Raw genomic sequence first — 26,726 nt, 5'->3', positions numbered from 1 at the left:
CCTGTTGTGTGTATAGTCGTCAAAAGTATGTAAATTCGTCAAGGTCACACCCAGCTGTTATTTCCGGGTTTTCTTGTTTATTTGAAGATATTTTGTTGCCTCTTTAATTTCAGTTACCTTATTTAGTGAACAAAATGTTTAATGTATGAAAATGTTATTGCGTCATGGCGCGCTCCTATTCCGTGCATGTGTGCACGTTTTTATAAAATAATATTTAAAACACTCAAGATATAAGCATATTTCCAGTACGATTAATTTGTGTGTGTATATATATATACATATATATGTATATACGTATATATGTATATATATATATATATATATATATATATATATATATATATATATATATATATATATATATAACGTTTCGTAGCCTTAATCAAAACTTAAATTCACTCCAAATGTTCAGTCGTTGAACGATTCAGTCAAACTCGTGAAAGAATCGGTTCAATAGACTCGAATCCTACAGAACGACTCCGACTCCCCTGTGCAATTGAATATCAGAACTGTATTCAGCATACTGTATTTTACAAATTATTGCTTAAATATCGTAATCCTTCAGGACAATGAGTGTTTTTCTGTATCCTATGTTAAACTTGACCTTGTTCCATGGCCTGTCTTTACTCATTTTATGATGCCAAATGTCTTGCCTTATGGATTTTTGACGACATAAAAGAGCTGAATTGTCTTAATCCTATTCTGAAATCTGTTTTAATCCAACTGTTTTGTTCTACTCTAGTGGCATTAGGGATTTCCCAGGGCATTATTCATTTCCTGCCTGAAGACTAACTGACAAGAAAGAATGGTTTAGAGGTTTTCTTTGATTTAAGTAAGAACAGCTGTAATTATGAACAGTAATTAAGATGATCTGCGAGTTTTCATTTCTGCATTAGATATGAATAATCTCCAAATGAGGATGAAAGTCTAATTTTTGCAGTAGAATTATGACCAAACGTCATCCTAATTCTGGTTTTATATACTTATGAGCGAGTGACAAAGCAAAATGAGCAGTCACATGAATGCTTGTTCCACTCAAATCCCAAGAGGTTTTAATTATTGACCAATTTTCTACCAAATACATGTACTTTACTGCCACCTGCTGGATCAGGGACAAAATCTCAACATGCAAAGTGGTATTAAAAAAAAAAAAAAAAAAAATATATATATATATATATATATATACGTCGTGATGAGTTCTTCATTTCCCATCTTCACCACAGATCTCCAGCAGGGTTTGAAAAAAAAAAAACTCCTGATGTTTCAGACTACGATAAAGATATAAAAAGTGTGTTGTTACAATAACATTGAGCAGGAAACAATTATGAACATAGCCTTAGAATCTAGATTTTCAAGTTCCCCACTTTTTCTCTCCTGCCTCGTACAAGATCTGCACAGTGGGGGAAACAGAAGATGATGTTTTGAAGAATTTGGGTGAGAATGCTGTACTATAAGAACAAAAATACAATGGAAGTTAATGGAATTCCTCGTTCATGATCTGCAGAAGAAATGCAGAGTTCTGTCATGAAACTCTAGATGGCGCAATCCGCTAGGTTATAACTTAAATCTTATTTAATCACATAATTATTCACATGGCACAGCTGATTGGTTTCTTTTCACATCACTAGCCAATGAGCTTGCTTCTCAACATTTAGATACCTGGCTAGTGTTCACTGTACATGGCCATGTATATTACCATGCTAAACTCTTCAAGAGTTTTCAAGACAGAAAGAAACTGATAGAGCTTTGGAACGACATGATGGTGAATAAATGATAAAAGACTTAGAATAACTGAAGTTGTTTAGATTTTTCATTCAATTTTTTTTAACAGAGTTTGGTTGTACTTATGTATGATAAAAATGATTTCAGTTGTACTGGCATGGGTTTGAGTTCTTTAACCAGATATTTATTAGATTGAACATAAATGTAAATGATATGATTTATGTTCTTTAGTTAATGAATCCCTGTGTGATAAATATGGTGAGGAATGAGTTAATATGTGGCTTCTGTATTTGACTTTTTCCCCCTCAGGTAATAAAAAAAAAAAAAAAATACAAATCTACATTAAATATACGTTTTTAGCTTATAAATTATATTTTCAGCATTATAACTTAATTATTACTACTAGGTCTAAATACAATTTTATTTTCCTTCAGCACACTGTATGCATATTTATTTTATTAATAAAATATTAATATTTTGAGCTCATATTTCAAGTGCATGACTCAAGTGGAGTTCAGATCATTAGACCTGGTTTTAATGGACCGCAGTTTGACATTTGACATATATATATAATTGATCTAAGAGTTTAATGAGGTGTGGGAGCTTGATGTCAAAATGAGCAAGAAATCTCATATTCGGATAAAAAGGCCAAATTAAACAACGTTTCATAATTTCCATGTGCAAATAAAGAAGTTGACTGATTGTATTATTAACTTTGGTTCTTCAGCCAGGACTAGCAGCTGTTAGCACATTCATAAAACTATAATATCAAACATCAAATATAAATATGTTTATATATGGGCTATTTAATGATCATTTGTGACCTGGTGAGAAAAAAACAAACAAACATTTATGTAAAGAATCTTTTCCTGAAAAGTACAAACAGTCTGAAGAATTTGATACCTATTCATCCATAAAATGAAAACAAATAATGCATTTCACTAGTCCTTTTCTGTTCAGATTAGTTGTGGAAGTCTTCCTAAGTATATAAAATCAGAAGAAAGAAAACTGTCCATTTTAAATGATCATTTATAAGAAAAAAGCCAACTCTGGGATCTTTCCAAACCCCAAAACAACACTTCCCAGAGACAGATGTTATAAAATTACATGAAGCTCATTAAAAGATGTCTCCAAAGTCAGTGTTTTCCATGTGAAGTGTAAAGAGCAGAGAAAAGATACAGATGAGAAGAAAGAAATATGACCATCCCACACAGAACAAACAACAGCAGGTTATTAACAGGTGCCATCTGCATCTTTACTTCAGGACCAAGAGCAGACATAGAGAGTGGGACAACTGATAGCAGCTTACAAAAATCACTTTCACCTCAAGGAAAAATATGAGGGAGTTATAAAAGACTGTTATTCTAAGTATTTGAAGAACAACTCAATATACATTCACACATAAATAAGGGATATACACAGGAAATGACACGGTTTTATGACAGCTGGAACATAACAGCGTCCAAACAATGTGTTTCTGCAATATTTGCGCAGGAAAATGATATGGGGTAAGTTGTCACAGTATGGAAGCCTCTGTTTATTGACACTCATTAGAGAAGAATATTTTTATATCATTGTATACATTTTTTGAAACATTACACAAAGTCATTTTGCACAACACACCGAATATTATTTATATTTCAATTATACACTGTAAAAAATAATAAAAAACACTTAAGACTTTTTACCTCAAAATGTATTTTGAATTCGGTGTGTTAATCAAAATTATGAGTAATTTAGGCTACTAGCAATGTGTAAATAAGAAAATAAATTTTTAGAGTCAAAAAAATGTCAAACTATTGTTTTGGCCATCATAATAATTATAATTAGCTGTTATGGTAATGAATGTATTATTTTTTATAATAATAATAAATATAATAATTCTATTATTATTATTATAACTGACCTTGTATTTGGAAAAACCTTCATTATATAGACCCTATAGCTGATTTGTGTAGTTTTATTGTGTTCAGTTGTTCACAGCTATGAAGATATTGTAGATAATTGTAGTTTGGTTATTTAAAAGGTATTAAATGAACTACATGTTTGAATACAGCATAAAACAACTGTTTTAACTATGACTGAGATTCAAGGTCTGTGACAACTAACCCCGGTCTCCTGTAACAGCAGATTCTAGCCCCGACTGTCTGCTTTCTCTCTCTCTACCGGTCAGTACTGTGCAAAATACAAAATTAGCGTGATTTTTAGAAAGCCCTGATCTCTGGGACATTTATGAGAAACGAGACAGGTATAACATAGGTATATAAAACCCAAGAGCTTGATGAAAGTCTAGTGTCTTTGAATCAGCTCTCATTTGTCAAGAGCTGTTGAAGTTCACAGCTTCACTAAATCACCTGTTCTCCACATCACTGCTGTAGATACATTCACCAGAGCCCAGCTGAGTGGATGTAAAACACTGTATCTGTAGTCCAGTCTCCAGTGCAGCACCCTTGAGGAAACGATCCAAACCAGAAGAACGGCAGGAGTGCAGATTGATCCTGAACACACACATACTACAGAAGATCTGAGCTGTGTGCACTCAGAAGACTTTGCTCTATAAATTTAAAATTACAATTAAATTTATGCATTTAGCAGACGCTTTTATCCAAAGCTACATTGCATTCAGGCTATCAATTTTTACCTATCATGTGTTACTATAACTGAGGCAAACACACCAAATCCAGAAACCAGAGTCATTTACTTTTTGTTTATGAATTATTATTATTATTTTCAATTCTTGATGAAGTGAGCACAGTGGAATATTTAAAAATCATAAATTAGATATTAAAAGGATTTCAGAATGTTCTTGGCATTACGTGTTTGTAACATACAAAGTATGTTCAAATATACTTGTATATTCATATTTGCTGTAAAGACTGAAATGGCAAGCCACTAAAAGCAAAACATTTACTCATATTTATCATATTTTAGTTTTGGGTTAATATTCTTTCTCTCTTTTTTTAACATCCTCTGATATAATAACTGATTGATTGATGTAAAAAGATGTTCATAAAAGATGATTTAATGCATACAAATGAATAATGCCATGAGTTTTTCAGATTCACAGTTTCTAAACATACATGAACCAAAGTTTCCCACATTACAGAATTATATTGACTATTAAATGATTGTTTAAGCATAAGATAAATATATATAACAATTAATACATTTAAAAGAATGCTAATTTATTATATTTAAAAATAATTGTACTTTTATTCAAAGAAATGTATAACAGAGAAAAATAAATAAATAAACCTACATCCTCAAAAATATTGGACTACAAAGTGTGACAACTAAAGCCCGTACCCATACTGTTAATCATTCCATAAAAGTTTCTGACTGATGAAAGCAAATTTAGAAAAAAAGAAAACGTCGTCGAATGCAATCCACCGAAACATTATTTATTATTATGAAATCTCTGAGCACGGGATGTCATCTTCACATCAGTACTTAAAACTGTGGCATATATGGTCAAAAAAACAATTGCTCATCCCTGAAGAGGAGAAGAGAGGAGCAGCTGAGAGGCTGTTGTTCTGTTCGCTGCCACATGGTGGAGTCTTGTCTACATCAGGAGAACGTGCGGTGGCTAAAATTGCATTTTTATCAAACACATTAAATGAAGCCTTAAAGACTAACCACAGCTAGACTAAAAAGACAAATAATTGATACATGTCTTTAAGGATCCAAGGGCTACAGGAGAGACAGACAACCAAACTCCTTTAGGTTATTTAGTTCGTAATTTGGCACCTTGTTTGAGAGAAAAACAATGCATTCATGGTGCAGCTCTTCATTGTTTTCTTTTCTACTTTTCCAGCACTGTCACAAAAACTAGATGCTGAAAGACTCTATTAATTTGGGAAACACTGCCAAAATCTAAATCCACATGAAATTCTCTCCCCTCGGGAGACAAATGCCTCCTCTTGTGCTAGAAACCAAATGTCCGATCTCCTCTCAAAATGACAGTTAAACCCATCAAACTGTGCTCATTCCCTGCACTGGGCCTTACTTCCCCTCGCAACACTCACCCAAAGACCCCGAAAAGATTTTAATCATCTTGTAATTAATATTCCTCGAGAAAGAACCCATGAGGAACCAATTATTCAATAAGACCCCCAGCCCCCATTGTTTAATGTGACGTATGTAGGCCGCGGCTGACGCCTCCAGCCGGTGGATCCAGAGGTCCAGCACTGCACCATGGGCCGGGTTCGAGCCTCGACCGATGCACGGAGGTAATTGAGATCAGATGCGAGCGCGACCTGCTCGGAGGGTAACCTGGAAGCATTTATTTTATGGAAAAGATGTTTAGTTAAGTGCAGCGCTGTGGTCTAATGAGGCTGGACTGGGTTCTGTGATGAATATGATTGGTGAAAGCTCTGAAGGCTGGTTCCTGAGTCCTTCCTTCCTTGCGCATGCATCAGGTTACAGATTAGTAGACTTCCTGTCCACTCCGTGCATTTACCCTCGAATAGACAATTCTTTTTAATGAAGCTCGTTATTTATTGGGACTCAGATGCATTAATCCTTCTTCTTTGTGACTTAGTGTTTGATAAGAGGGGCTCTGTGAGGCATCATGAGTCTGCTCTCTCATGACATTGAACTCTGGGGGGCATTAGCCGATGACTAATTTCACTTTAGAACTAATTAGCATATGCCATTTACTTATTTTTTTGTAAAATACATTTCAAATGCAATTCATAGACTTGCATCTATGATGAGCATGTATCAAAATTTGTCACAAAACTACATTCAAAAGCAAAAAAATCTGGCATGTGGACCAGCAAAAAAAAAAAAAGAAAAAAAAGAAAAAAAAAGAAAAAAAGAAAAGAAGCATAAAAACAGGAAATGATAAAGAGGACCCCACAGACCCTTACTGTTTTTATCAAGATCAATAAATCACCTAAAATATCACATCATTTTTTTTTTAAGGTTAGTTCAGTTGTTAAATGTTATGTGATGCAATTCCTTAATGTAATAATAATAAAGAATTAAGAATTCATGATATAAAAAAAACTAAAAACTTTTTAAAACTTTTTAACATTAAAACATTTAAAAACTTTTTACCATTAAAACATTTAAAAACTTTTTACCATTAAAACATTTAAAAAAAAAATATTTATTTTTTTAATAATGTCTAAGATATGTACGCTCACAGTATAAGGAAAATATGGTATTACTTTTTGCTTGATGGTTGCACCACATGACATTTTTAGTCGTTGAACTAAAACTTTCCTTAAAATTATAATAGTTGTAGTATAATAATTTTGGAATTTTTCAAAACTGTATGAAACCAAAATGAAAGAGGCTACATTTACTAAGAACTTATAAGCTAGATTTTTAAAAGATCTTTCCAGGCAGAAAATCTGAGCGGACTTGGCAACACTGGTTCAAGTGGAGCGGCAGTTACTACACAGAGCCATAGTCCACCGACAAGCTACACAAAATCGCTTTTTAAAAAAATCGACAAAGAATCCCCTCTGATTTTGAAATCGATTTTGTGTGGATTTTCTGTGAACTACGGCTCTGTGTAGTAAAGGCCAACCAGTGTTGCCAAGTCTGTGGTAAGTTTTTCATGTCAGCGGGTCGAAGCGACTCCAATACCAATAATAAAGTGATGTTTAGCCCCTAAAAATTTTTTTGCAAAAAAAAAAACATGTATTTTAACCCCAGGACACAATTTTATCGGCGAACCTCCTGGAAACACCCTTGGCCTAGTTTCGAGAAGCAAGTGCGCAGGATTTGTTTTGAAAACCTGGCAACCCTGATCTGAACGCACGTCCTGGAGATGTACTTCTAATCACAGGAGCGCCTTAACTGACGAGATGCCCATGAAAATCACATTCGATTTTTTGCACAGCTCTAGATTTATTTTTATTTTTTTTCAAATGCAAGCCTATTATTCTGAAATAGTAATTTATTTCAGATGAACCTCTTCTGATTGATACATGAAAACAAAATACAATGTGGTTGAGTGCTTTATAGTTCTTGTGGCAGTTAATAAGCTCCAAAGTTGGCCAGACTTTATGCCACTAAAAATAAAGGTTCTTGATTGACATTGATGATATCACGAATGACCTTCAACATCCATGGAATCTTCCCAATGGACAAAAGGCTCTTTAGATTACTGTAATCTTCTTCACACTAAGGAAAAACATGGTTCTTTTATTAACTGTTCACTGCTTCTTTTCGGAACAAAACATGGTTCTATAATTTGAAAACCCCCTTTTTGAAACCTTTTTTCAGTCAGTGTGAGACTCCTACATCCTCAACATCATACCTCAAGTAAAGTGTATTTTTAGATGTTACTGGCTGAGAAATCTTGGTGGCCTTAGACAGCAGTCACACCGCCAATCTTGAAATCTGCAGACAGTCCACTTTCATTCCCCTCAGCTTTAGCTGCACAGTCACTTGTGATCAGGGGCCCAGTGAGGGGCCTCTCAGCCCAGTCGCGTGTCCCTTTAACTAACTTGCATGGCAGGTGCCTCCCTTCTCGTTTGTGCAGTAAAGAATTATGAATAATACGTGCTTGGCACAGACAGCTTTGTGCATGCGCGCATGTATGCCGTGACCCCCACTCGCCTCATCTCTCGTCTCTCCGTGCATTGAGCCGTTGATTACAGTCCTCCCGTGGGGATACCAAGACTCCGTGGAGATGGGGGCATCACTTAGGATCAAGAAAGGGGCAGGAAATCGCTACGGACTAAAAGCTAAATATATAATTCCTCCTGTGCCGGTAATCACAATGTCCAGACGATTTGAAATGACAGTTTAACCACTTCAAACTCAAAGACATTTCTGTTCAATAGAATCCATCAGGTGGTTCAGGTCTGATGGAGGACAGCAGTGGATTCTGCTGGTGTTAAACAACATACCGACTGTCTGGCTGATGAAACTTTCAATGCGAATTTCATTAAAATTCTACATGAACTAGGACCTTCTATTGTAAAGACTGTAAGTCTCTGTCTCATAGCCTGGTTTCCATGTTAAATACAATATTCATAACCTGATTTGTAAAAATCTGATTTGCATTTATAGTGCTTGGAAATAGGCAAAGGGTCCTAAAAATTATTTTAAGCAATTTACACTTAAAGAAAAAAAAAGTAATAGAGCTTCAAGTAGGCAATTTAGAATTTAATATATATTTGTATTATTATTTCCACTTTATGGAAAACTGACAGATATTGATGACCCATTTTGTTCAATCGAATGGCTTCAAAATAAACACGTCCCTCCCACTTCCTCCAGCACCACCTGAACCTGATTATAATCACTAGCAAATCATACTTCATAGCTGGGCCTACTTGCTATTTTTATTATTGTTCTAAAGACATTTCTAAGGTATAAGTCATTCAATCTGCCCTGTCTCAACTTCTGATTTGCTTAACATTCATACACTCTCAAAAACATAAAGGTTGCATTCTCACAGTGACTCATCAGAAGAACGACTTTGGTTCCCCAAAGAACCAAACAGTGAACAGTTCTTAAAATAACCATTGTTGTTTGTGTGAAGAACATCGGAATAATCTAAAGATCATTTTCCACTAAAGAACCTTGAAAGATTCCATGAACTGTAGAAAAAATAGGGATAAAAAGAAGCCTTTCGATTCTGTGCTTCCTCACAGGGAGTATAATAAATGATCAAGGAGGAAACGTTTGTTAGGCTGATATCGTATAACATCAGCGAGCTCGAAGTCCAATTCAAGTGTGAAGTGACACGAGCACGTGGCTGTTAAATCTAACCGCGCGCTCGCGCAGGCTATCATCATGCCTACAATGCAGTCCCCAACCAAGCCACATATTAAGTTGTGTAATTCTTTAAAAAGCGCTCAGACTGACCTGAGATCAAGAATGAATAATGCATTTGCCAGAAAAGGCTTCGTTTTGAACTCCTTATACGCTCTCCCGAAACATGCATGACTATCAGAGGGAGGAGAATCCGCGCTAATTTCCCTTCCACTTTGCATATGCAGTGATCATGCCCTTATGGCACCGACATGCCGACGGAAAATCTCTTTTCATCTCCAGCGAAGTGCATCTCGCGCTTAAACTGATTGGATTCTTGATGAGGCGGTCGGGGTGGCTCGCACACTTCAGGCGAGGACGCGTCAAGCGCGCGGGAGCCAACTCGGGGCCACTGAAGTGATTAAACGCGCTCTCGAGCCCCTCGGTAACTATCTCCGCGTACAGATGCGTGCGTGGACCGTAATCAGGGAAAGTATAATAGCACAGCTCTGCTCCTTCGCTGGAGACCCAGTTTTCTGTAAAGTGCTCATATTCCCACCTAACCAGCATATCAGTGTTCTAGCATTGTCACGAGACTGAGAGAATGAATAATGCAGTGCAGTCCTAACCTATTTGCATGCAAACTGGAGATTAAACAATGGAATATTTTTATGCATTTCCACATGGCAAGACAAAAAAGGCCACTGGATACTTGTCTCGGTTAATAGCAGATGTATTGTTTTGATTTTGCGTCTCACTGACCCCGTTCTTGTCGAGGGTCAAGAGGTGACTGTCCACATAACTCAGCGTATATATTTCTCTGATAAGAGTTTACTGTCAATTCAAGAGTTTACAGAGCCAATTTACATGTATATATTTCCAGCGACACAGAAGGAAAAACATTTGGTCTCCCCGCTGCTATCACAATCCTCTCCATCATGGTAGTGGTAAACAGAGAAACACACAGTAATCCACTTGATAAATGTCAAGTGAAATGAAGCTATCAGCTGAAAGCAATTTTCGGGGCAGCGCACGGAGCCAGCGACTCGGGATTTTCACCCCTCCATCGATCATGAGCCTCTCTCTCAGGCCAAGGTATACAATGCCCCCAAATTACTGACATATGGACCGGGGGAAACCTGCCCATTTCCTCTGCCTGCGAACTAGCTCCTCTAAACTTTTGTTTATTTTAGTGACCCCATGTTTTCCTCAATTAGACACAATGCTTTTCGGTTACTGGCAATGGCATGCGAGAAATTGTGCTGCATATGAAAGTGAAAAAGTGAATAAGTAAGGAATAACTCACGATGGAATGGTGTATTATTAAAGATGTGAGCAACAAGGAGGTGATAATACAACTACAACGCTGTTAAGTGTGTGTTCATTAGAAAAATTTCTGTGGCCCAGACTCAAGTATAATACCACAGTTATCATTCATATTTATCACAAAGCTTTCTATTTTATTTTTTTTCATTTCTGTCTCTAAAACTACTTTATTACATAACTGATTAGAAACAGACCAAGTTCCTGTTGACTAGGACAAAGAAGCTTTCAGAAAATAGTTCATAAAAGAACCACTGTTTTTCGTAGTGCAAAGAACATTTAAATAATCTAAAGAACCCTTTTCCACTATAAAGTGCTGATTATGCATTGGAAAGTTCCATGGATGTTAAAGGTTCTAAACTGAACCACTGATGCCAACCCTTTAGAACTTTTATTTCCATTGCATAAAAGGTTCTTTATAGTAAGAAATGGTTATTTAGATGATTAAAATGTGCTTTACGCTCAGGAAAAAATGGTTGTTTTAGTAAACCTTTTGGATACAAACGGTTACTGTTCACTGAAAAGTTATTTGGGAAATGTAAAATGGTTCTTCCATAGCATTTGCTGCCATTTAATTTTGAAGAGTGTAGCCAAAAAATCTTTCATCAACCAATCAGAATCGGTATTAAGCACTGAGAATTCAGAAATGTTGTGGCAAAAGAAGATATATTTCACATTGCCATTCTAGAATAATCTTAGGGGTTAAGTTTCAACATTATTAGACAAAGAACAACGGATGTGGAATATGATTCAAAACACGTACACACACACACACACACACGGACTACAGCACCAGGACAATAACTGATGCATTTTATTCAGTTTACATGGCTAGATCGGATCATACAGATGAAAATGATGACTATTTTTAAGAGGCAATAATGAATGCGAAACAAATGTTGGCAAATGTTGCTTTGTGCTCTCATCCTCCATCCTGTGTGACTTTCAGCCTCCTGTAAAGACCACAGAGTTTACATTCAGTGCGGTGCTTTCTGCATAAACACCACGTTTGTGGCATCGCTTTGATTAGGAGGAGTACCCCAAATCACATTAAAACTTCATTTGTCCTGCGTTTGTTTGTTTGGAGATGTGAACACAAGAAGCACCATAAGCCACTGGCGTGCCACGCCGACATTTGTTTATGCATGAGAAAAACACCCAAACACCATCCAAAACACCCCCTTCATCACTTCCATCACCAAGATCATTAACTGTTTTCTGTTTGGGGGATTTTTGTTCCAGTCACAAGAACAGCTGACTGCCTTTGACCTGATGATAGCGAGACAAGCGGAGCGGGGCCGTTCTGAACGCTGTCACCCGAGTAACTCTTTGGTTTTAGTGACCAGCTGTTTGTCAATGTCTGCTGCGTAACTGTCTGCCATTTGTTGAATCTGATATCGGAGAACAAAAAACAGAACAAATGTATGTGCTTATTAGTTATACATCATACCATACAATATTCACATACTGTATTTTTCGGACTATAAGTCGCACCTGAGTATAAGTCGCATCAGTCCAAAAATACGTTATGATGAGGAAAAAAACATATATAAGTTGCACCGGACTATAAGTCGCATTTATTAAGAACCAAGAACCAAGAGAAAACATTACCGTCTCCAGCCGCGAGAGGGCGCTCTATGTCTTCAGTGTAGACTACAGGAGCACTGAGCAGCATAGAGCGCCCTCTCGCGGCTATAGACGGTAATGTTTTCTGTTAGTTCATTTCTCTTGGTTCATGTCAAATTAATTTTGATAAATAAGTCGCACCTGACTATAAGTCGCAGGACCAGCCAAACTATGAATAAAAGTGCAACTTATAGTCCGGAAAAAACGGTAGTAACACATTTGTGTCACTGCAAAAAAATATTTAAAAAAATGGTTTGTATGTTATGTTTGTTTATTAATTATAAAACAACAATATTTATTATTTATTAGTATCATTACTACTACTAGCCTCTAATTATTTTCTATTTAGGAATAAAACAACAATTATATTATATCTATTTTATTAACACTACTGTACCTACAACTAATAACTTTTATTCATTTATTAATAATCATTTATTATTAATATTATTAATATGTCATATTTCTAATCCATTCTAAGTCAAATGAATACAATTAAAATATCCATAATTATTTACTATTACTATTAATCTACATTTCATTTGTTAATAGGAAATTAATTACGATGACGATTATTATTTTTATTATTAAATCTACCACTACCGTTTCTTTCGAACTAATATTTATTATAAAAATAATTCAAAATATAATTAATAATAAGTATTAAAACTGCTGCTGCTGCTATTACTACTACTAATGAACATTCATTTATTATTAACAAAATAAGAAATATTGTATTTTTATTATAATTGTAGTTAACATTTTATTAAATTATTAATACTGTTGTATTGCTATTTGTATATTAATATTTAAGTACTTACTAATAAAACATTATTATTATTACTTATTTTTATTAATACTACTACTACTACTGATAATGTTGTGCATGAATTTATTATTGATATTTAGTATTAATATTTACTATTATTATTGTTATAATTATCATTACTCCTGCAGTTACTACGACTTTCATTACCTTCAAGTTAATATTGTTTTATTAATAATATTTTTATTACTAAGAAAAATAACGATTCTCAATACTCCAACTATTTTTATTAGCTCATCCTGATTTGCGTCACCTGTTTTTCTACCAAGTGAATGGTATCTTCAGAGACGCTCTCTTTGGACTTCTTCACTCGTGTCACGGCATTGGTCCGTACTCTCCTCAGCGAATCCTTGGCCTTGTTACTGAACTGCTTCGCCAGTTTCACCAGATTCTCCCTGTGCTCTCGCGTCACTCTGCAAGTCAAAAATACACTTTAACTCACATAATAATAACTGAAATGTGATGTGCTGATTTATATTATTAGACCAAATGACGTTTAGAATAGCTACGTTAAGAATAAATCTGATAGTCCAGACTGTTATTTACACGTGACATTATTGACAGACAATCTGTGTGTATAACACAGCAAGAAACAGCTACAAGCTCGCTCTTTTAAAAAAGAAAACAAAGTTTCTCGCCCAAATTCTGCTGTAGGTGTTGAAGTTTCCCCATCTTATAATTGGCATTTTGCTGCCAGCCATTTGCAAAGAGTCCAAGAGTAGTGTCTGTTTACTGCAAACAATGTTCATAATTACTGATTCGGAGCCAATCAAGCCTCCCGCTCTCTTTAGAAATGCAAATGCATGCGAGGAGGCTGTGCTGATTACGGGCGAGACGTTCGGCCCCTCTGCACGCGCTGCCAGACGAGCACCTGCTGCTGGAGCTGTACTGGAGCGCGGCCTCCTAATCAAACAGTTTTGTGGTCTGTAGAATGAAGGCCATGCGGCGAGACTCTCTGGCTTGGCAGGGAAGAGCAGCGGCGCTCAGAGATTCAAGACCGCTGCGCTTGCTTCTTTGTATCACATATTAAAAAAAGAGAGTGTATAGAGCACAGGAGGGAACATGAAAAATTACAAGGCAAAGCTATCTTAAACACTAACAGAACAGGCAAGTTATCCCAGAACAATTTTGAATATATGTAACAGGTGAAAAAGAACAGGACGTGATTGGATTGAGATGAAAAGAAGCATGAAGAAAAGCGTTCAAGCACTGAGAGTGTTCTGGATGGTTGCGAGGGGGCTGTTATGTGCTCAGGAGAGTGTTTTGCTAGGGAGATGCTATGGGTACGGTCAAGGGCGTAACTTTGGGTCTACCATTGGGGGGGTTAAACTTGCGGCATATTTGAAATTAATAAAGAAAATTGAGGGGGTTATATTAGTTGGATCTGATTTTTGGGGGGGTCATGACCCCCCTAACCCCCCTGCAAATTACGCGCATGGGTACGGTAGCCCAGTAGTGCACAACACACACACAAAAAAGCAAATACAAGTTGATAACAATGCAGAATCAAGCCACAACACAACAGAAACGTTCCCGCTCCGTTCTTGGCCACTATTCAGGATGTGTTAAAGCTAAGACATTTTACGGTAAAAAACTTTTATTCATTTTTTTTTTTTAATAAAAAACCATTAGCCAAGTCATTTATATAGCTATGCAAATTTAAAGTGCCATTTAAAAAGCCTGGTGCCGTGAAAGCCGTTTAAAACGATTAACATGGTTAGATCTTTAACATTAGCACAAAGCCCAAATTTTCGACAGTTTGCATCAATTCCTTTTGCGTTATGACAACTTCTAATGAAATTATGCTCAACAAGCAAATTACATTGAGTATATTTGTATTTGTATACTACTACTTGTATATTTAATGAGCAAGTAAGATGTTACTCTTCACTAGGATTAGTGCAGTCTTTACTATTAGAGACAATGTAGGGTTTACATTCATGTGGTCTACTTTTCAGCACAATGGTAACCATAAAAACTTGTTGCTAGAGTTGCTAGAGTGATGCTATGCAGTTGTAAGGGTGTTCTGGGTGGATGCTCTGGGTTATTCCCTAGTGAAAAGAGGCTCTCCTTCACCCAGATGAAAAAAGTTAAAGCTGGTCTCCCAGACCAATCAAGCAGGTTGTCAGCCGGTCTAGATGGTCTCCTAGTCTAGCCAACTGAAAAGTGCCCAAAACCACTCTAAAAACCAAAATGTCCAATAGTGATGGAGATGTTTACCTTAGCAAGCTAAAAACACATTAAAGAGACATTAGCATTGCACAGACAAACAGGATTGGAGCGAGACAGAAAGACAGGAACCGGAGGGAAAGCAAACAAAGCTTGTAGAAAGTGCTGTCCATAGGAAGGGTGAGAGTGGTCATGAGGATGCAGGCCCTGGGCGCTGAAACACTCACTTGGGAACAGGCACCCTGATGATGGTGCCCTCCACCTCCGGGTTGAGTCCCATGCTGCTGTCTTGTAAGGCACGGGTGACGGCTGCCGTGGCCTGAGGACACATCACAAAAACACACACACATCAGGGCTAATGACAGCCAGCTGGGTTTGTGGTACTTGCTGCAGACCTTCACACACCCTTAGCATCTCTCCAGCCCTCATATCTCACTAGACCACCTCCTTCCAGACCAGTGGAGTACCCCGACCCCGGGGCCTTTGATCCAGAAGGAGCTGGGCAGCATCTCCCCACGATGGAGCTCCAGAGAGCGAGGAGGTAGAGGGGTGGAGTGTGTGGTGTAGGAAGTGCCGCGGGGTGCTGTCAGCGAGAGATCCCTCGGGACGGACCTGAGAGGTTGCAGTGCAGGGCGATGACCCACTGTGACCCTGTGTTGGGGGTTTCTGCCTGTTCACCCCATAAGCTATTACAACTCCTGTGGCCAGACTATCCTAAAATTTCACTCTGAACTTGTGTTCAGGCAGTCTAGTGTGTATACATCATGGGGGCTGGTTTCACGGATATGGATTTAGGCTGTTTGGACTGAAATACTGCTTTCCCACTTACTGCATTCTGCACAGTATATATGACTATTATTCCTTTATAACTGGATGTGAAGTAGTATGAAACAACAAAGGTTTAAAGTTCTCCCAAACCACCTAGCATGTTTAATTTAGTATGAAATATTTAGTTTTGGACACACACTGTACACAAATAGTGTGTAGGAGTGACTAACACATTTAAATACAGGAGTGAATCCCCGAAATTATAATTTTGTGTTTGTACAGAACAGAACTCACTCTTGATATTGTGATGCCTGACAACATACACGTTCTGCCATCTCACATGTTTGGTATCTGAGAATGTCCACTTATTATTATACCGTAAGCACTTTGGGCTTGTTGTCTGAGATCAGGTCACAAATCGATCCAGTCTATGGAGTTAATAATGTAGGCATGAATACATTTTCTATTGCAGTAATAATAAGAAAAAAGAAAAAACAGTTAACCACAAAAGTTATCCTTTTTCTTGACCTTGCAGAACAAGTATACACACGTACTGTGCACCCATTCCTCTTGTGTTAATGCATTTCTTGTTAGGTGTGACTCACTTACAGGCATTGTGTGCGTGCGATTTCTCTCTGATCGTCATCCATCATTACTTCCTGGTGGTTCATAATATTACGGTAAAACCGGTATTGTTCTGGTTAGTAAGTGGAAAAAAAGACCTGTAACCCTCTGTACTTGTGATTAAAAAGCGAAGAGTTTTCAAAGACGGTTCGAGAAGTTGTGGGATAAAAAAAAAAAACCTCCGTTTCTTAATGATTCTGGATACCACACAGGCACACGGAGAGCGAAAGCTAATGACTGCTGTCTGCACCACAACACACAACAGCCACTGGGGTTTCTCAACATGGCTGCAGTTTCTCCAGCCCTTTAATGAATGACTGGAAAACAACAGCCTCTTCTCCAAGAGTGTGTAATGGATTAAAACAATCATGAAGCTGTTTGCTTTCAGCCCGGGCCAGTCACCTCGGTGTTGTTTTATGCAGGCCTGTTAGGTAATGGCCAGTTTTTCCTGACACCGCTAACAGCTGCATATGGCATTATGGCCATCCGAGCATGAAAACCGACCCTTTAAAACCGTGCATAGTCTTTTTTAGTAGTATGTTAATATAGAGCTGATGAATATAAAGGCAAACTCATTTGCAAATGGTTAATTGTTAGATCAATAACATAACGGGTCACCCCAGCTGCTGCTAACACAAGAAAAAAAAAATTACATTTGGTCATATTTTTGTATTCATTGCATCCGTTTTTTAGTCTGGTTATTATGCGCTTTGGTTTTGATCATCCTATCAAGGTTCATATGCAATAATGACTGGCTGACTGAACATCATCCCATACATGCATGCAATTCTTTGACTTGAAGTCTCCCAGGATGGATGGCAAAAGTAGATTGGTGGGTTTTAGAGCCACCAGGAAACTAGAGACTTGGGTATTGAGTGGACATAGGCCAAGAAGTGAGGGCATTAATCTAATTAGGGTTATCTGAACATCAGGCAGAGAGAACTCATATATATCAATGGAGAGAGTGTGGTGACGGCAGGAGGAGATGACAAAAACCAGAAAGACACTGACTCATAATGTGTAGAGAGGCAGAAAGACACAGAAAAGAGAGAGAGATATCACACATTAACTCAGGTCTAAGTTCCAGAGGCCACATTGCGGTCATTTCCTGGCCTGACAGGCTAACCGCAGAGTCTTGGCCTATGTTTCAATCGTTCTCCAAGAACAAAGGGCTTCCCCCAACAATCAATCAATTTCTCTGAAACCAGGCTGGAGAGGGTCCATCACACTCAGGTTTCAGTAGGAGAAAGAGTGTGTTTTTGGGGTGTGTGTGCTTGGCTTTGCATGCAGCAGTATGAAGTGAGAAGTTCTGTTAGGGAGCCCTCTGTAGTTTGGTTCCTTACCTCTGGGAAGCCAGTCATGTTGACCACAAGTAGCTGAGGAGACTTCATGGATATCTGGCCCAGCTGGTTGAGCGGAAATTTGCCATCCTTTGTGGTGACTGTAATGTGGTCCAGTGCACCTGAGAACACATAAGAACACAATCCTTCATTAACCAGTGTGTTTCTCCACAATTTTGAAGCGAGTTATTCAACTATCCGCCACTTGAAAAAAAAAAACATAGAAAAAACTTATAATGCACTAGTTAAAAAATCATTATAACATCATAGTTTCATAACACCTCCTTCTTACTAAGCATTATATGAAAATCTGGTCACACTTTAGTTTGGCAACAAATTCTCACTATTAACTATGACTTTTCCCACAAACTCCTTATTTGCAGTGAGGTAGTTGTTAAATTTAGGAATGGGATAGAATTAAGGGTTCTAAAATATGGTAATTTAATAATATTAATATATGATAAGTACTAATACACAGCCAATTTGCTAGTACTGTGCATGCTAATTAATGCGGAGAATAGGTCAACAAACGAAACTTTTTGTCCTCACTGAAAGCGAAAAGCATCTAAAGTCACAATTAATCAGAGTGACTGTATGTGATATGTTTGATATCCAGCTATTTGCCATGGCATACTCGACCAATGACATTTCACTGTGGAGAAGCTATCCAGTGAGTTACGAAAATAAAAATAAAAAGGAGAGTAAGCAAGATGTTGTTCAAAGCTGCTGACAGTTTTAGCTAGTTAGGCCATAAAACTTGATTGAGGGGCGTTCCTGAAACTCAAAGAGTAAAGGACAGTTCCGTTCCATTCTCAGGAAATGCATGAACTGAAAAAGAATGTTTCTGAAGTCAAGAATGTTGCAACTGTTTTTGTCCATACAATGAATGTCAACGGGGCCCAAAACAACACTGTATCCACCATTGTTTGTACCAACAAAAAAAAAGACATTTTTCAAAAATGTCAGGTTTGGAATGACGTAAGACAGAATTTATTTTTTAGTGATCTATCCCTTCAAGAAAAACAATGCAATAACTACCTTCACCCTCTGACAAATAGACATTTGCCTGCATTCTGTATCCTTTCCCAAACGGTCTCAAAAAAATGAAAGGTTGTAAAAGAAGAGGCACCTTCAATGTCTGTTGTGACGACATGTCTCGCTCTCCTTGAGGGATGAAAGCACCCATTCCCTTCTCTCCAGACAGAAAACCAGAACATTTCGCCAGCATGTCTCCTTCCCTCATCTGCCTTACCTCACACAGAAATGTTTCTGTCTCCCGCCCCTTTTCCCCAGTCTTACCTTACTTTCTCCCACACTTCTAAAAGACTGGAGAACAGCTGAGACGCACTTTGATTTTTCACAAGAGAACCAGCATGTGCCTTTCTGACCAAAGAAAACACTTGGGAACTTCAAATTCTTCTTTATATGCACCATTTTTTCAGTCAGCTTGTGAACAGTAACAGCTACGAACATCATACTTTGCTAGCCTTAAAACCATCTTCTGTCCAATCTCTAATGGATTGAACAGTGCAAATGATTGACAATCTCATCATGAGATTTGGCCCTGGAACCCACCTCAGATTGTGTGTGTGCTACCTGCAATCCTTCACATCTGCGAATGTTTCCATGAAACATATTGCTGTTTCCTCCACTAAAAAACCTTGAAGTTTCACAGGGAAGCTATAAGCCAAATAGGCTCTTCCTGGTCATGGTAGCACTTGTTGCTCTCTCCATTTCAAAAACCTTAAGGTTAGTCAATATTCAGAAGCAACACTGGCTTGATGTTACATTTACTTGCTTGCAGAAGAACCATCATATAGCACAATGGCTGTATAAGCCTGTTATTGAAAACACCAAACCGATGGGGTGTTTGGAAAAATACAAATGTCTCTCTGAAGCGATGTCCTCTGATGGCAGATTTATCTGGAACAAGAGAAGGTATATTTGTGGAGATCCAAACGTAAGCGTTCTATCCTATAGATGACAGACCGACAGGCCGTAATCCTCAAGTAGTGTGCCCAGACACAGGGTCACCACATTAATCCTGCACTGCACAATCTCATCCCTCGGCTAAGGTGATTCTCCTGTCCTTCATAATAAACTTGCTGCTTAATTACATCCAGATGATTCCATCATTTGCTTAAAAAAACATCCCATTTTGCCATCTCACTGACCTTCCATATTCACTCCATGGAACCAAGTCCAAGCTGGAACAAGGAGCAGGGAGGGAAGGACTGGCAAAGGTCAAGAGGTGAAAGAAAAGAACATGGACTCCACTACCCCAAATCCCAAATGCCCAACTGTTGGGTCTTTAGGGATTGGGCTGGAGTGGTCGGGGTCGACCTGGATGTACTTCAGGAAGTAGGATCGCAAACAGGGTGACCCCACCTTGTGGAACAATGGTCCTGGCCAGAACATGTGCAAAGGTGGATCGTTGTGCATTGAGCCTCATGGGAGGACGAGGCAGCACAGTACTCCTCTAGCCTTGTGTAACCTCAATGGAGCTTGAAGGGTTAGTTCACCCAAAAATGAAAATTAAGCTGCGTTTTACTCACCCCCAAGGCTTCGTAGGTGTATATGACTTTCATCTTTCAGATGAATCCAGTTGGAGTTATTTTAAAAATTGTCTCTGATCTTTCAAGCAGTTTCATGGCACTCAACGAGTGTTGCATTCATTCAGTCCAAAAGACGTTTAATAAAAAGCACACTTCCATAAAAAAAAAAAAAAAAAGTGTCTCACACGGGGGAGAACAAAGTCTTCCTGTAGCGACTCAATGCATTTTCGTAAGAAACATATCTATATTCCAAGTTTAATAATCACTTTAATCTAGCTTGCTCTCACTGTTGTACACCGAAGCAGCTCCAGGAGGATGATGTATGAGGTCAGCGCTGCGCATGCACCGGTGAGTCTCGTGAAAACTAACATTTGTTGCCTGAAATAACGTTTGTTGTCTGGAGTTTCCGCGTGCGTCACTTGTGAAGCAAGCTTTGTATTTCACTTCTTTTGGACTGATGCAGTGCAACACTTGTTAAATGCCATGAAACAGCTTGATTTTTAATATAACACCTACTGGATTCGTCTGAAAGAAGAAAGTCATTTGCAACCCTAGGATGCCACTGGTGTGAATAAAACGCAGCCTAATTTTTTTTTTGGGGTAAACTAACCCTTTAAGAGCCTTGATGTAGATGACATGGCGCACCAAGGTTGAAGTTAACCACCAAAACCACCAAACGGCCCTGGATCTTGTGTCTTGTATTTGAATGTGATGTACAAGGTATATAAAATAGTTGCGTATTTATGAAAAGGTGATCCTGTATGAGAGAAGCTTTTTAGTGAATAAAGCTTGTTATGGTATCAGAAGTCATTTATTTCTGTGATTTCTTATTTCTCTGATTCAATAGTTTGTTCACTTTTTTTCTCAAAAATCAAGGAAGGCTTAATTAAACACGGTAAAACATTAAATAAAGACATCATTCAAATAAATATCATTCCTTTGTTAATTTATTGAAAAACGATTAATTTAATTAAATAGTTTTTACATAATTGTGTTTTTTTGTAATAAAATGGTTTAATTCTGATTACATAAATATAAAAATATATTAGATATCATCAAATGGCTAAAAATCTCTTACACTTAGGATGAGATTTGTTCAATTAAATCCAAAAAAGTGCTGTAACTGCACAATTTTAATACATATTTTTAGCATAAATGATCTATACATGTCACCATACGTTATCATAAATCAAACATGAAGTATTTAGTGTATTTATAACATAAATAATAATAATAATAATAATAGGTCTGAAAAAAATTTGTTAGTTGTTTTGTACTGTTTTGACAGTATTGAACTTCTAAACTTAGAGAAATCTGTCAAGAAACAAATGTATTCTGCATTATCAGTGACAAAATAAGCATAATTATCAAAATGTATTATGTAATTCCTCTGTTGTGTAACAGTGTAGAATAATCAAAGTTCCTCTTTGTCATTCTAATTCAACTTCTGTGAGGTCTTGCCAGTTCCAGTTCAGTGCTTTTAAGTGCTCTCCAAAATCTTAAATGAGTTTAATGTTTTTTGCAAAAGAATGTATTTCAACAGAATATTCACATATTTTGAATGACTTTAAGCCAAGAAGCAGCCAGATGGTGTAGTAATAAAATCTACCTGTGGGGGCTCCTCAAATATTGACCCGGAGCATCAGGTTAAAAGCACAGTGCTGTGTGTCAGTGTCTCTCAAGGTCCTGACCTGGGGACGTGCGAATGCTGAGGCTGCGGCTGAACTCTTCTTTCAGAGTAGTCAGGACAGCAGCCATGTCTTCCTTCACCTCCTCCAGGCTGATGATATCCTCCACCAATGCCGCATTGATGTTCACTTTAGCTGTCTGCCCTTTTGCCTTTGCTAACATAAAAAAACAACAACAAAGAAGAAAGAAACATTAATGTCTTCATCACTGATGGCTTCAAAAGAAAAACTGGAGATAGAAATGAAAGACTGTGACCAGCATGCTGGCTGATTGTCTTAGCAATTACAAATGAAAGCAGGATTTGGAGGTCAGACGGGGAGAGAGGGAATCTCTCCGCCCTTCATATGGGCTCTAAACCCACTTGAGTGAACCTAAACAAGCACTGCAACGGAAAACAAACACAATATCACTCCTACCCCTATGCTGGATGTTCTTTCTTGTGGCTCTGTGAGGGATAAGTAGCGGCTGTGCTCCACTCACCTTTACTCTTCTTTGTGGCATAATGCCGGACATAATTGGGCAGAACTGTGGGACAGGTCATGTGGGGCAGAGAGGGGACTCTTGAACTAGTCACTAGCGGGGTCTTCACAACGGTGGGCAGAAATCTGTACAGTACTGGTCGCAGGAGGTTGAGATGACTTAATGCCATGTCTGTGGTCACAATACTAAAGAAGAAGGAGGTAAAATTATTTAATGCAATGACGATAAACATGTAAAACAACTCTACATCAAACATAGATTTTGATATACTCCATAAGAAAAAGAAGATCTGTAAAAAATAATAATAATAAAATGTTAACAAATTAACAAAGAACATTGGACACTGGCTAACATTCAATATTTCCACCAGGGGGCGTCTCTAAAATCTAAAAAAGACCCACACAGGGACAGAAAAGCAAACCATCAGTTTCAGTATAGTCAAGCTGAACTCAAAAGCATAGCGACTGTCATTTTAGTACAAATACAAGTGGATCAATGGTAAATAAGAGTGTTAAAGATTAAGAAAAGAAACATTTTTTTTAAACATCTACTTTTGCATGTGCAATGTTCATAGAAATTAACTTACTACATTCATGTTGTTGTTGTTTTATTTATGTTTTCTTCATGTTGGTTTTAACCAATAAACTGTATAAAAACAGGTTGTACTTAATCACTTAGATTTGGTGAAGTGTTTTTCAAATCTTAAATAAAAAAACTGCTTCACTGCTTAGTAAAATAATAATACAAAAAATACAAAATTACTTAAAAAAAACCTTTATGTTTCTATCCTCAAAGTTTTTAATTTATATCCCATTTTATTTAAAAATATAAAAATTAAATTTATTTAGGAAAATAAATTGATCATACAAAAGCTTTATTCAAGTCACTGTATTTATGACTTAATATTTGAATTAAACTTAATTGTGTTAATTCCTATTTTTAAATATTGATTTTTTAATTATTAAAATATTTAAATGTAATTAATTAAACAAATGAAATATTATATATTCAGTATGTAACAATCTATCTTTAATTATCATTATTTTTTTATTTTTTTTTATTTTTAAATAAAATGTGTATGCAATCTGTTGCCACCACAAAGGCATTTTAGCAGTTTAGTATGTTTTTGTTCATGCTGCTAGTCAAAAGAGTCCACCTCTGAGTTTCTATTATACTTTAATGCCTTGATATGGTTCAGGACCTTTCTTCAATGTAAGTTTATACATTTCTCCAACTTGTTTATAGTCCACCAGGTGAAAATTGTAAGTCTGATGGCTTAGAAAAGTAATAGCACAACTCCCCTGCAGCTTCTCGATTTGACGTATCATTCCTGTCCACAGCACAAACAGTGCTGAGTTTAATACTCAGGGTTAGGACAGTGCTCCTCAATCCTGGTCCTGGAGGTCCCCCAACACGGCACATTAGGGATGTCTGCTTAATCGAACACATCTGATTCAACTCATCAGCTCATTAGTGGAGACTCAGAGTCCTGCAATGTGTGTGTGTGTGTGTGTCACTGCTGCTTCTTTTCCCAACATTTAATAGCATAAATCTTCAAACGCTGGTTGTTTATCAGCGTGGACTGCAACAACAGCGCTGTTCTGCAGGTGCTCTGGAACAAGCTCGCTCATGGGTTGCTTGCGCCTCTGTCATTGGGTCTTTGTTTTGTCTAGCATGAGGTATCCTGCTAGTCAAAATACAGCCAGGCTTTTGCTTCTCCAAAGGACAGCTACTGAAACAAGTTTGGTCGTGTGTTTTTACAGTTGCTGTGATAAAGATAACTTCATGGCACGGGTCTACAGCTTTTCCCCAAACACGCACAAGCTGCGATTTTTATCGGCCCTTGATGATGCATGTTGCAGGTTCAATGGGAGCCGCAGCTGTTCTGGTTAGATGCAGATCAAAAAAATGAAAAGCGTGACTCTTCTTGCCATCCTTAGGAGATGGGAGTTGTCCGACACGGGTGTTTTGGTCCACGGGGTGTGGATGGAGAAGAGGTGATGGCGGTTCTTAGAGAGGCCGTCAAGCAGAAAAACTGTTGCACAGGTGGTCTGTGGGTTACAGTGCGCTGCCGTTTGATTTATACCGGCAGGAATGAGAGCGGCTGGCCTACCCTCATCGCGTGAGCTCGCTTCATGAAAGAAATGTTTACAGTGTGAACTCTAAAAGTTCTTACTGTAAAAACTGAGACGGTTTGGTTGCGGTAATGTAAACCAGTGGTTGTATTTCATGAAGTATAAGCCACTGCTCACAACTGACATTGTGCAGTAACTGTATTTCAAAGCTTTTCAATTAAAGGCAAAGCTTAGCCAAAAAGAAATATCATTTCATTATTTATTCACCCTCATTTATTCACCTTCATTTCGTCTGTTGAACACGGAGATGCTTAGCAGAACGTTCACGCTGCTCTTCTACACTGCCAGTGAATGGTAATCATTCACTGGGTTGTTAAAGGAATAGTTCATTCACAAATTTCCGGAAAATGTACCCTCAGTCCATCCAAGATGTAAATGAGTTTGTTTCTGCATCAGAATAGATTTGGAGAAACTTAGCATTACATCAGTTGCTCATCACCTTTGCAGTGAATGGGTGCCGTCAGAATGAAACATCCCAATAATCCACAGGGAATCCACAAAGCTCCAGTAACAGAGAATCACATAATGATTTTTGGGTGAACTACTCCTTTAAACATCCCCTGGTCACCATTGACTTTGTATGGAAAAGAGCAGCGTGAACATTCTGTGCTCAACCGGCAAAATGACGATGAATTCATGAGGGTGAATTAATAATGACATGATATTCCTTTTTAGGAGAGCTATGCTTTTAATTAACAAGCCTTGAAATGCAGTTTCAAAAAAAAAAAAAAGTTTTTTCATTTTGATATATAGTATGGCATTTATGTCCCTAAAGATCAAAATGAATTTTAATAAAATTATTATTTATAATATTATCATACAATTAAAGCCATTATTAAATAAGTATTTCGATTTATTTTTTAATACAATCATTGTTATTAAAAATTAAATTTAAAATGACAAATAAATAAAATAATAAATAAATAAAAAGAATAATACAAAAATGTAATTATGGTAAATAATGACATGAAATATGCTGTTGTTAATTAAAAAAACAAAACAAACAAAAAAACATTAAAATAGAGAGTTAAGAGTTGCTGCTAAAATAATAATCATGTTTAGTTCATTATAATATATAACCATAATATATATATAATCAGAAATGCTTTTATTTTAAATTATAGAATGTACAGTATGCTCAGTGCATTCAGTTTATTTTCTAGTTTATTTTTACTTTTGATCTAAAACCTCTAGCTAATTGAATATTGTATTTTGCACACAGTAATGAGAAGTAAGCGGTTTTCAGTTTTTGATCCATCATTTATGACAGGAAAGTGCTTGAATGGGAACTCTTAAAGAATTCTTCATCTTCATCTTCATCAACTCATAACATAACACTTTAACCAATGATTTATGGATATTATGTTCTGAAACTAAAACAGCAACACATGCTTTCCTTTGCCTTTCATTTATTCATGTCCTGTGGCATTAATAACAATGTTTCCAAACATTACCCAAGGAATCATCGACTAGGAATACGAATTTTCCATGCTTTTTCTTTCAGCACAGACAAGCTGCTAGGCTAACTATGACCAGTACAGAAATCAAACACACACATTCCTACAAACAAAAACATACACAGCGACTACAAAATAAATGAACCCCTCCAATGTAATAAACAATGCAAGGGTAATTCACACATACTCACTTTCCTCATGTAGAAAAGTGTGTCTTGCCAGGCATGGCTTGCACTACAGCCCCATTCTGACAACATGCGCCGCTCAAGGGCACACGTCATCGCATGTTAGTG

The 26,726-nt window shown here is 37.2% G+C and overlaps 1 protein-coding gene across 3 annotated transcripts; it reads right to left on the bottom strand.

Annotated features, from left to right (window-relative positions):
* Positions 1 to 11,411: 11,411 nt before the first annotated feature.
* Positions 11,412 to 26,717, bottom strand: LOC113054085 (ribosome-recycling factor, mitochondrial-like). Of its 3 annotated transcripts, none has more exons than XM_026219395.1 (7): positions 26,625 to 26,717; positions 22,842 to 23,026; positions 22,364 to 22,516; positions 18,121 to 18,239; positions 15,613 to 15,704; positions 13,470 to 13,629; positions 11,412 to 12,155 (listed from the first exon to the last, which is right to left on the bottom strand). In XM_026219395.1, the coding sequence occupies exons 2-7, from the start codon at positions 23,008 to 23,010 to the stop codon at positions 12,078 to 12,080; spliced, it is 771 nt and encodes a 256-aa protein (XP_026075180.1). In that variant the 5' UTR covers positions 23,011 to 23,026; positions 26,625 to 26,717; the 3' UTR covers positions 11,412 to 12,077. The 3 variants fall into 3 exon arrangements, with proteins under 3 accessions (XP_026075180.1, XP_026075181.1, XP_026075183.1); XM_026219396.1 differs by lacking the exon at positions 26,625 to 26,717 and adding an exon at positions 25,330 to 25,363; XM_026219398.1 differs by lacking the exon at positions 26,625 to 26,717 and adding an exon at positions 25,198 to 25,238.
* Positions 26,718 to 26,726: the final 9 nt, after the last annotated feature.

This window comes from Carassius auratus, chromosome 35 (genome assembly GCF_003368295.1).
Source record: "Carassius auratus strain Wakin chromosome 35, ASM336829v1, whole genome shotgun sequence".
Classification (NCBI taxonomy): Eukaryota; Metazoa; Chordata; class Actinopteri; order Cypriniformes; family Cyprinidae; genus Carassius; species Carassius auratus.
The sequence above is the reverse complement of the archived record's forward strand: the minus strand, read 5'-3'. Positions and strand labels throughout refer to the sequence as shown.

What these genes read in the sequence shown, in the direction of transcription:
- LOC113054085 (XM_026219395.1), bottom strand. Translation starts at nt 23,010, where the DNA reads ATGGCATTAAGTCATCTCAACCTCCTGCGACCAGTACTGTACAGATTT. An exon ending in CAGCATTCGCACGTCCCCAG is followed by an intron (nt 18,240 to 22,363) that starts GTCAGGACCTTG and finishes ATGTGTTCTCAG; the next exon opens with GTGCACTGGACCACATTACA. An exon ending in ATCAGGGTGCCTGTTCCCAA is followed by an intron (nt 13,630 to 15,612) that starts GTGAGTGTTTCA and finishes TTTGACTTGCAG; the next exon opens with AGTGACGCGAGAGCACAGGG.